The following is a 12,340-nucleotide window of genomic DNA, read 5'->3' on the forward strand; positions in this document are numbered from 1 at the left end:
CATTTTGTCCCCATGTTTGTGATGATCAGGTCTAGTATATTTTCTCCTCTTGTGGGAATGGTGACTAGTTGTTCCATAGCATTTGAGTTTATGAACTCCAGGAACCTTTGGGCTAGGGTGTTGGGACTTGAGTAATGTTCCCAGTCTATGTTTGGGTAGTTGAAGTCACCCAATATGATGTCTTCAGGAAGGCTGTGTGGGTTTCCTGAGTTTGAGTAGGTGGTCTGTAGCATGCTACAAACTGTAGGGCAGTTTTACCTATGGTTAATTGCACTTGGATGGTCTCCGATGCTTCGTACGTTGCCACTAACCTGGAGGTGTGGGTATCCTTTATGAATATGGATACTCCCCCTCCTTTTGTGGTTCGGTCCGGATTTTGGGATCTTCATCTCTCTTCCACACTCACGTCACTCTGAACTATTGACCCCAAGTATTTAAACTCATCCACCTTTGCCACCTCTACTCCTTGCATCCTCACCATTCCTCTAGCCTCCCTCTCATTCACACATATATTCTTAGTCCTGCTGACCTTCATTCCTCTTCTCTCTAGAGCATATCTCCATATCTCCAGGGTCTCCTCCACCTGTTCCTTACTCTCACTACAGATCACAATGTCATCTGCAAACACCATAAACCACGGGGACTCCTGTCTGGTCTCGTCTGTCAACCTGTCCATCACCATTGCAAATAAGAAAGGGCTCAGAGCTGATCCTTGATGTAACCCCACCTCCACCTTAAACGCATCCGTCACTCCCACCGCAGACCTCACCGCTGTCACACTACCCTCGTACATATCCTGTATCACTCTTACATGCTTCTCTGACACTCCTGACTTCCTCATACAATACCACAACTCCTCTCTAGGCACCCTGCCATATGCTTTCTCTAAGTCTACAAAAACACAATGCAACTCCTTCTGACATTGGCCAGAAAAACACACATTTCATTAGGAACAGACCAAAGCATGCGACAAACATCTGGACAGATAAAGGCATGCTTTTAACAAGCCTATCAAGCTGCAGAATATGCACGCTCATGGCCAAAGGGAAATGGATCATGTGAGTGTTACACACTCGGCAATGTTGTCGTGTACTGGCTCACCAGATGCGCATTAGCAAACCCCGACCATTCTTACTAATGCTGTTTATAAAGCTACCCTACTTTTAGGCTTTTATTGAAATGTTTTGCCACGTAATGATTAGCATTACAGTTTAACGGTGTTAGCACTGCTTCGAAAACAAAACGAGCAAGCCTTTCTGGACTATACACAATTAGGGGTTCGTATCACATCGTCCTGCAAAAAAGGTACAGCCATCTAAAAGCACTCGTGGTTTACGTGCATTAACACTGGCAGTTCACTAAATTTACCTTTTACTCAAACATCCTTAACCACTTCCTATATCTAATCAGGGGAAGGGGAGGGGCGGAGTTGTAACAATTTCTGGGGGCTCGTAGCAATGAAACAAATTGATATCGCCGATTGGTGTAGCGGAATCATGTGGGAGAGACGTGGGTTGGGCACCTGGAGAGTTTAGGGGTTTATGCGAAGTAACAGTATAGTGTTCGTGAATTTCTGTAGATAAGCATCCAGAGCAGCGATAATGACTATTAAAATTTATTATACTACCGTCACTGGATCTAGAGAGGTGAGTGCAATAGTATGTAGTTTCTCTGGTTGTGTTTGCTGGTAAAAGGGAAGGAGTGATGAGGATGTTAACGCCGTTATAGGAAGTGAAACTTCGTGTTGAGGATGGAGGAATTTTTATGGACCCACCCAGAGTTGCTGCTTAAGAGGTGGTAATGTTGGTTGTTAATGTGTGTTATTATTTTATATTTCTACTTCTGTTGTTCTAGTGCCAGCCCTTTAGCTTTGGGGATAAACATTTACTGTCGCGATGCTACTACCTCTTCCAACATGCTCTGGTGTCTGTGATTTCTGTAAAGGATGTGATCAGAAGGTGGTAGAAAACAAACTACCTTTAAGTTACTGGATGTCCAGATACACATACTTTTTTCTCGTATTAGTTGCATTTTGCAGCTCATTGCTTACTTTGGAGAAAACGGTATGGAAAACATTGAACGATGCAGAACCCTGATAGTTGTGTACGGCTGTAGGCTGCGCCCTTCACCCATAAAAAGTTGCTTTCTGTTTGCATGTGCGATAGAACAAGTAACTGTTCCCTTTGAAGGTTCTGCAGCAAGGCGTGTCCCCTGTACTGAGATGAATACATTGTTTCTTACTGTTTCCTAGATCCGTTACAGCTCATAAATGTCAGTACTTAACTCTTACCTCTTGGCGCAAGAACTGTGGACAAAGCAAGGGAGGACAACGGCTCGTCATGGGGACACATTTTAAGCATTGTTCTTATAGATTTCAAAAACGTTTTGTGAAAGATATGAAGTCTGAAACTCCAAATATTTCTCATTCTGTAGTGACTTCAGTCCTCAGTGACTTGCTATAAGCCGCATATTTTTTATGAGAAACAGACTAAAAATGTGAAGCAATGGGTAGTTGGGAGGTATGAATGAACTGTCTAATGTCTATAACAAATATATTAGATTTAGCAAATGACTGTTGTGATTTTGACTTATGTCTTGTATATCATCTTAACTATTACTTCCCCTTCTCTGAGGCAGACCTGTCAGACTTCATGTAAGTGCTATATTGGCTGTGCCCTTGTTTACCTTCGTTATTTCTTTGTTTATTTTGATTATTTTATGAACTCTAAACATATATGCCCTGTACAGAAACAGTTGGTGATCTCAGATAAGGGGGCACTGCTTGCAGTAGTGGAAAGATTAGGGGTTAATTTCAAAGGGGTAGAGCAACATCAGGCTGTAACTAACCTTGTGTGCATGGTTCTGGTTGTAGATTACTTATTGCACATGCTTCAGCTAACCTGCAGCAGCAGTCTTTAGCATTTTAGTTGTGCACATGTCCCCTGAATGGTCACAGTGATGCCGTTAGTAGACTTGCCCGTTTCAAGCAAGGTCTCCCCAAAGCAAAGCTGTGGTTTTGAATGTTCCTTTGTTCCAGCATTGGACTGCTTGACAAGAACCATGAATTATTTTGATACTTTGGCTATCCATGGTGCAGATGTGCTTTGAATTAGTATGAAAGATTTGAATTTTAAATCCTCTCCAAGACCGTATGTGCTTAGTGGAACTTTCTTTCAGTGACCGTTACAAATCTTTACTGAATATATTTTAATTTCTTTGTAGAACTTTAGACATTGTTGTCTTTGCACGTAAAAAGACCAAAGGCAAGCTGTAACCAAGCAAACACAATTTCACTTTTCCACAGTCCATCTTAAAGCTCTATCATCAGTCATAGCCTCATTTTAATGGTGCTATTTTGGTATGCTGTATCTAAGAAGGGATGATGTTGCCTTCCATTGCCTGTCGTGATCAAAAGTCCATGTCTTGATATGGTTTGGTGCTATTTGTTATGTGCAATCACTGCCAAAACAGTGACATTGCTGTAAGTAGCCCACGTTTACAATGTTGAGGTATAACTTACTCAGATTAGTCGGTATTGCTTGTAGCATCTTAACATTTTTTTTAAAGAATCTGCTCTGTTTGAACAAAGAGAAAAAGTAGGATGCCGATTTAAACTTGTAGATGCATGTTTTTTACAGCAAAAAAATCTGGGCAGCATATGGCAGATATTTTGTCAGTTTTTTTTTTTTTTATGGTACATGGGGGCAGTACATGGGATGTGTCTGTTTTTTCTTTTTATTAACATTTTCAACATGTAACAAACATGGTCCAGGTAGCTGAACTGTACAAACAAAACGTACATAGATCTGTAGCCCAGTAATTGCCTACAAACCTATACATATATTCCTTAAATTAACCAAAAGGTATCAAAAGTTGTCAACATGGTTAGGCTGAAAAAAAAAAACCCCTTTGAGGTCATTAGACTAGTTGTTGTTGTGTCTTTCAGCTTTTCCCGGTTAGGGGTCGCCACACCGGAACTCCGGTCCGGTCCGCTAATGATTGGCAGTTGATTTTTACGTGCCGAGTTGCCAACCCTGATGCACAACCTTCAACGAAGGTACGCCCATTCACGCATTTCTCCACGCAGAAGACGCTCTAGCTAAGAATCTAACCGGACAGCATCTTATTGTGAGGCGACAAAGCTACCGCAGCACCACCACAGCGGTTTGAGGTCATTAGACTAGTAATAGCATATAAATGCTAGTTAAATCTGAAAATGAAAAAGTCAAGTTAGACAATTTATTTAAAATGGTAACACTTTCTCAAGTACAGGATAGGACACAAAAATGTAATCTAAGTGCACATTAATGTAGGATAAATTTTTATGTACATTTGTCTGTATGCTTTCCATTTGTTGTGTGATTTCCCCTCCTTAAATTTGGAGACTGTTTGTAGGCATTTAAATACTTGATTTTATACAGGAAGAAAATCTTGTCAAAGAAGCCTGTAGCAGATTAGTCAGTTGTTACTTTACTTATACCACTGTCTGCTTTAGTAATGTATTATCCTTGTAAGTCCTGCACACAATGTAAGATGCACTGTTGCCAGACCACACCATGTACTAATAGTATTAGCACCACCAGGATTATAGTCCATGTGAAAAAGAAAATTTTGAAGAACTTTAATACGGTTTTTGAAGAACTTTAATATGGTACCTACTCAGCACAGATCCTCGTGGTGGCCAGCAGAGTAATCCAAGCTTCAGAGAGCTAAAAAAGCGACTTACCTGATTTAAGTATATTTTTTGTGGCTTTCCACTTCTATTTATCTAGCAACTGTATTTCGCCTGCTTGCTGATACATTGTTATTGTTTTTCTGCATTTATTCTTTTATTGCACTTGATTTCTCAGTTTGTTACTTTTAAAATCTGTAATTGTTGCAAATTGTTTGTGTAGGCTGTGATAGCCGATTTATAGCATTTATAAGTGTTTACTGTATCTGTTTCTGCTTGTTTTCTGAAAAAAAAAAGCAAAAAAAATATCTCTTGTTTTCCCGCCTTACTGAGCTAGAGTAGTCCAGTTTCAGAGCTTGCTAATCCCTGGACTTTGTTTGCAGTTCCTGTTACTGATTCTTTGCCTAATTTGGAAGAGAGGAACTTCCCTTGCTTACCAGTGGGAGTGGGAAGCATTGAGCTGCCTGTTGGTCCAGTTTTGTGAGGTTTCAGCCAGTAACTTGTAGTCTATTGGTCGTTTTGGGCCAGTTCCTAGCTTCTTTCAGCTCCCTGATATAAAACATGCTAAACGCGCGGTTTAGCGCGGAGCTGCTACCATTGCACACTAGGGCAGCGCCGGATAAGCAGATTTAAACTATTAGGGCTACCTAAAGTCCACTCTTCAAATTTTCCCTTAAAACTACCTTCCTCGAACTGTACTACTGATCTAATCAGCATATCCTATAACTAAAAAGATCATCTCTACCTGACTCCGAGTAGACTATTCTTTATCTGTTAAACCTAGCACTTGCTCCTACAGTACTTATCACCTTGATACAGCACTCTTGCTCCTACAGTACTTATCACCTTGATACAGCACTCTTGTTATAGATAGTACCCCAAAAAGGCGAACCCCATTTCTCAGACACCCACATCCCCCGGAATCTCTTTTAAAGTTTTTTTGTCTATTCCTTCTAGCATGTCGAGGGATCAGTTGCTAGTGTCCTCTCCTGCTCAGCTGGTGAACCTGGGAATACTGGGCAATGTTACAATTGCCTCATGTACACAGACAACCCTCTCCTCCTCCCACAAAACACAAATACATGCGAGAGATGCAACTATACGGCCAAACTGGAGGCTGAGCTCTCTCAACATAGGACTGGCAAGACCAGACAGGAGGAGAAGGTTACCACACACACTATAGACCCAGTCTCACATAGTACCATCACAACCTCAAATCATACACATAAACACACAAAGACATACTCGGAGGCTCCGAGCAAAAATCTACCAAAACAGCAGAGGCCACCAAAGCAGACACCCAAACAATTACCACCTCAGAACACAACACCTGCAACACATAGACCTCACAGTCAGGTGTCAAACAGTCACAGCCCTTAAGGCCAAACACAATGCCAGACACACTAGTCATTGGTGACTCCATAGTCAGACACACTGACGCCCCGCCACCAGACTGAGTAAGGAGAGGGTTACAGTAAGCTGCCTGTCGGGCGCTAGAATCCGCCACATAACGCAAGCACTCAGGTCTCTCAACAGCAGGTACAAATACGACTCAGTCATTGTCCACGCTGGTGTAAACGACCTGAGACGTACCTCCTTGGACTACATGAAAAGAGACATTGAGGAGCTCTCTGATTATGTAGCCCAGGCAGGTATGACCCTGACCTTGAGCAGTATCCTACCTTCACCAAGAATGATGCCACAATACAGAGATAAGATGATCAGCTTTAACAATTGGCTTAAACTCTGGTGTCATTCAAAGGGGATCCAATGTCTGTCTGCCTGGGATGACATGCTGGACAAGCCACGCTGCTTCAAGCCACGCTGCTTCGCAAGGGACGGCTTGCACCTGTCACCCCTGGGATTCCGGATATTGGCAAAGGCTCTTGCCGCCCCCATAGTGCCTTTTTTAGGCAAGGCTCAAATTCTAAACCTACCACCCTAGAACACAAAAATGGAAAAAAGCTAAGGGTAATGCTGCTCAATGCCAGAAGTCTCAATCTCAAAATGCACGCACTCGAGGCCCTTCTCAGTATGGAGAACATCGATGTCTGTGCTGTGACAGAAACCTGGTTCAAGGCTCCTGAGAGCACCCCAGCACTATCAGGTTTTACCTCATACCATGCCCGCCCCAAAATCCGGACAATACCAAGAAAGGAGGGGGGGTATCCATATTCATCAAGGACACCCACACCTCAAGATTGGTGGCAACGCACGATGCATCGGAGACCCTCCAGGTGCAATTAACCATAGGCAAGACTGCTCTGCAAATTGTAGCATGTTACAGGCCACCCTCACAAACTCAGGAAGCTCGCATGGCTTTCCTGAAAACACTGGGATAAATGTATCTCCAAACACCATCATACTAGGTGACTTCAATTACCCTAATATAGACTGGGAACACTACTCAAGCCCAAATACCCTAGCCCAAAAGTTCCTGGAATTCATAAACTCAAACGCCATGGAACAACTGGTCACCATCCCCACAAGAGGAGAAAACATACTTGATCTCATCATCACGAACATGGGAGCACAATGTTCAACACCGGAAGTATACCCCTCACTGGTGAGATCAGATCACAAACTAATCTCGCTGGAGGTCCTCATCCCACCCCCACCTGAAATAAAAAAGACCACAGTAAAGAACTTCTCGAAAGCCGACTTCACACTTCTAAAGACTAGTGTGGTCTCCTTTAAGGCCCCCGAGCCATGGAAAACAGTACCCAAGCCGCTGAATCACTTACAAATGCCTTATACCAGCACCTACAGGACTGCATGGATAAGGCAATCCCAAGCAAAACAAAGACTCTTTGTACCAAAGGCAAGCGTCCAGTCTGGTGGACCCCAGCCATAAACAAACTCTACAACAAAAGGAGGAAGCTACTACAAGATAGAGCAAAATCCTTTAAAGGTAAGACACCTTTGATCACTACAAGTAAATAACTAAGAGCTCTCATAAAATCATCCAAAGCAAACTTTGAGAGAAAAATAGCTAAAGACTCAAAAGACAATCATAAGGCCTTCTTCAGCTATGTTAGAAACCTGGGAGGAAACTCCCAGATATGCTCAGAACTAGTTCAAAATGATGTGAAGATTACTGATCCTACAGACATTGCCAACATACTGGCTGACAGGTTCAGTGCAAACTTCTCCCCCCCCCCCCAAAAGGAGAGATATCTATACCAAACGATTGTAGCCCCCCAACGCCCAAGTGAGAACTGCTCTCTCCAAAGCAAAAAACACAGCATCCATGGGACCTGATGGTGTCCCCGGCTGTGTGCTCCACAAACTCAACGAGGAATTAAACCCACAGCTAGGACAGCTGTTTAATCATAGTCTCACCTCTGGATACGCACTCCAGGAGTGGCGACTGCGACAGTGGTCCCACTTCATAAAGGCGGTGCCTCCACCGACCCTGGAAATTACCGGCCCATTAGCTTGACAAGCCTTATCTGCAAAGCCATGGAGAGGATCATAATGGATCTCATAAACAAAGACATAGGGAATTTGCAGACTTTGGATCCAACCCAGTTTGGCTTTGTCAAAGGCAGATCATGCCTTTTAAACTTGGTTGACTTTTTCGAAACAGTCACCAAAGACATTGATGAGGGAAAGGCAGTCCATACAGCATACTTCGATCTGGCGAAAGCTTTCGATACAATACCCCACTCGGGTATCATTGAAAAACTCATCAGCTTAAATGTTAACCCATACATCACAAGATGGGTTGCAAACTGGCTGAGTGACAGAACCCACAGGGTCAGAGTTGCTGGCGCCATGTCAGACTCTAAGCATGTCACAAGTGGTGTCCCACAGGGCTCAGTCCTGGGCCCACTCTTGTTTGGCATCTACTTCTCCGAAGTACAAGCAAACACAGGAGGGTTATGGCTGACAAAGTTTGCAGATGACTGCAAACTGGGCGCCGTAGTCGAAAACACATCTGACACAGATATCCTTCAGAAAGGTCTCACAGAAACGGATAACTGGTGCCAGAGCCATGGCCTAAAGTTAAATGCCAAAAAATGCATAGTCATACCCTTCGGGAAAAACAAGGTTACCCCTAGCTACCATATAGGTGGCAATACACTGAGCACAGAAGAAGTTATTAGGGACCTGGGGACCCAGGTTGACAGTAGCCTGTCATTCGACACCCATGTAGCTAAAGTAGTTAGGAAGACCTTCTACATTGCCCACCTTATCATGAAGGGATTCACATCTAGATCAAGGGAGGTCATAGTTTCCCTGTACTCATCACTCATCAGACCAATGATTGAGTACAATGCCCCATTCGGAATGTATCTGACCCGACACTTGCAGCAGCTGGAGAGGCCACAAAAGTTCCTCACAAAAAGGATAAAGGGTCTCAAAAATCTGTCCTATGCTGCCCGACTGAAAGAACTTCAGCTCTATTCAGTCGCCACCGCTTGCTCAGAGGTGACCTGTGCCTGACATACAAGGCCATGTCAAACCCAGATTTGATGAATATGCTTCACCTCAATAAATCTAGATCCGTCAGAGCCACAAGGGTGGGAGACTTAAACCTTGACACGGCTATTAATAGGACGTGCTGGAGGGATAGATTCATCACCCAAAGACTCCCTATGCTGTGGAACAAAATCCCGGTATATGTGAGGCAGAGCACCTCGCTGGCCTTGTTCAAGAGAAATCTTGACCAATGGATGGGAGATCGCAGATATACCCCAGGGATTACCTCAGTGTCACTGCTCGACAGAGGCACAGCAAAACAATGGGTATAGTTCCCCATACTAAAGGGGTGGCGTAAGCCACAAAACTATGGGCTAGGCTTGTAAATGCCCTCGGGCAGATAGCCTACTTTAAGGCCCTTAACAAAGGGTGTCCAATTTTACTGTGTAATATTAATACTGATAAAAAATAGTAGTTTGTCCTAGAGCAAGGTTATTGGGAGTGGTCCACATAGTGTCACCAAATAAATATGCAAGTACTCTCAAAACTTAAATGTCTCAAGACAGGTCATACACAATGAAAGGTTTAAATATATATTTAATAATGAATAAAAGAACAAGATGGTGCTAAATGTATATTCACAGTGACATCAGAGTTCAAAACCACATGCAATATTTAAAACAACACTGCAGGACAGTCTCAAGCAAATAAAGAAAAATATCTACTATCTAATCTAAGCTTTGCTATATTCCTGCCTGTATCTAATAGATTTGTACTGTTCCTTAGAAAGTTACTTCATTAGAGCAAGACCGATGTGTGGTGTCCAAGACAGAATACCAAATGCTCTTTCTAAGACTTCTCAAATTAATATCTCTAATTACTGCTGGGATAGCTTGCAGAATTATGTCATTTCTTGTCATCTGACTCTGGTTCCCGGATGAAACCCCCACTGCTGGAAGCTGGCAGTATTTAGCATCTACCTGTGAAAATACATAGACCTCAGATCTTTGGCAGATGCTGAAGTTGTAAAACAATTACATTTCTCCACATTTCAAGACTAGTAATTTATTTCACATTAAAGATAATACAGAAAGCTCTCTAGTACAGACATTGTGTCTCTTGCTGCAATGAAACTGAAAGATACCATCTTCTATGGCCTAGCCATAAAGTCATTTAATTTTGGTTATTTTTCTGAAGTTAATCTCTTGTAGTCCAGTTTCTACTGTTTAAAATATATAAATTTAAACAGTTACAATAGTGCATGTACGTTTCTGATCTTTTCCAGTAGGGCACACTGTGGTTACACTTCAAACAGCTCTTTGTAAAAATGTTTTCAACACACACTTCTGTACCAGCAGTTTGCTGTACATGACATACAGTTCTAATACATTTATAACACATCATATATAAATCGTGCTGATATTCACAAATGACATACCATTATTTACTGCCAGCACAGCTGTCTGGAATTTTAAATCTCCCTTTCTCCCAATAAATAACCTATGTTAGTATAAAAGAAAACAATTCCTGCCTTCCCTTAGACCTCACTCCCCTCATGAAGATTATTCTGCATGTATTGTATCCACAATTTTAATTTATTTCTATGCCATTTGCTCATTTCCAGTTCTTTTCTCTGTTACAATATGCAATACGTCAATAGTTAGAAACTTTTTTTTTGGATTTCCATTTCCTGGTGACTGCTTTTTTGACAGCCACCTGGATGAAATTTAACAAGGCCTTACTATGGCTAGGCAATTCAGGTCTTCTAACCCACCAAACAAATCCTTTCCTTATTTACATCTGTTTACTCGCCCAGTATTTCTGTCAGAGTATTAAATAGGGGTATTTTTAAATCTGCTATCTCATTAAACTCCCAGAACATGTGTTCCCAGTCACGTCCTCCCCCTTCACACCTCCAACAAAAGTTTCCTCTGGTAGATGCCGAATGTTGAAGCCTGCTTGGGAATAAAAATACCTATGCAAATGCTTTTTATGCAGCATGTAGTTCTGTAAATGGCATTAAACAGCTGGTTGATTGTATTACCAGAAAACAGAAAGAAGTGAAAACTAGACCGTATACACGGGTCCTTAAATGAATCCAAAGTTCTAATCACTGCATGTGGTATTAAATATTTACTCTTCAGTCTGTCAATATTTTATGTATTAAATTATTTTCGTGTCCAACTGGTCACTTTTTAGTCAATTTGTTCTGCAGACATGCTCTGTCAGATCTGCTTACAAACTATAGATAACTTGGATGAAAAAAGAATAATCCAGAAAGATATCTTAAACAAGATATGGACCCAGAACAAAACCCTGTAGTATACCCTGACTATAGCCTACAATTTTACATGTGCAGTTGCTGTAACTTGCCATGCAGCTATCCATCTTGTCGAGATTAAATTAATAACTAGTCATCATAATTTCTTATTCTGTGTTTATAATTTATTATTCTGTGTTTTTTTTTTTTTTTTGTGTGTGACCCTATCAAAGGCTAAAAATGCATCTATATAAATTGCATCATGGCACACACTCATTTATAGCGGTTTCATTATAAAACATGTATCAAGTAGATATATGTCGGTGTACATTGAAAATAGATTTATAATTTCAAGTCCCAACCTTTCTGGCTCTGACAGTACTTTACCCAAAATAATAATCTTGATTATTGTTCCATAAGAAGGTAGGCTTATGGGGCTGTATGATGCTGGGTTTGCCCTATTCCCCTTTCCCTAAAAGATGAGTAACAAATGCATGTCTGCATTTTTTGAGGAATATCTGTAGCGAATAATAAAATCAGTAATAACACAAGAACACTTTTTATCATCTCCTCCCTCTGCATGGGTCCAGTTTTAATATTATTTTTTTAAACATAGTTTGGTTTAATTTCAGTATCTGAAGTTACCTGAATGTTACTAAAGTTACTAGTGCAAAAAATAAATCTCCCTATTTGTGGACCTAAACTGTTGTTTAAAAGACTTTTGAAATATATGTATAATCAGTTGTGTTTTGAGAATGAGTGAGTTTCTTAAATTGACATGGTTTCTGCTTTTCATAATAGAAGTGTTTTGAGTAGGAGGTGTGTTTGTGTCTGAATATTAGGTTCATAGGTAGGTACTAGGCTGTCGGCCCAAGGGCCTAAGTAAGCCTAGCCAACAAGGTTCCCTGGCTTTGCCACCCAATAAGGTTATTTTCCTGTGTCCCTGTCGAGCAGAGCCACAGAAGTGATCCCAGGGGTGAATT

At 41.5% G+C, this 12,340-nt stretch overlaps 1 protein-coding gene across 1 annotated transcript in view; it reads left to right on the plus strand.

Moving 5' to 3' along the window:
- Positions 1-1,496: 1,496 nt before the first annotated feature.
- SH3BGRL3 (SH3 domain binding glutamate rich protein like 3) overlaps positions 1,497-12,340 on the plus strand; it is a 70,607-nt gene continuing 59,763 nt past the window's right edge. Inside the window, exon 1 of the mRNA XM_044083934.1 lies at positions 1,497-1,646. Within this exon, the coding sequence (XP_043939869.1) occupies positions 1,602-1,646 (45 nt within the window). The 5' untranslated portion in view covers positions 1,497-1,601. The remainder of the gene's footprint in view (positions 1,647-12,340) is intronic.

Source organism: Protopterus annectens, chromosome 1.part1, assembly GCF_019279795.1.
Source record: "Protopterus annectens isolate FY-2018-M chromosome 1.part1, PAN1.0, whole genome shotgun sequence".
NCBI classification, from domain to species: Eukaryota; Metazoa; Chordata; order Ceratodontiformes; family Protopteridae; genus Protopterus; species Protopterus annectens.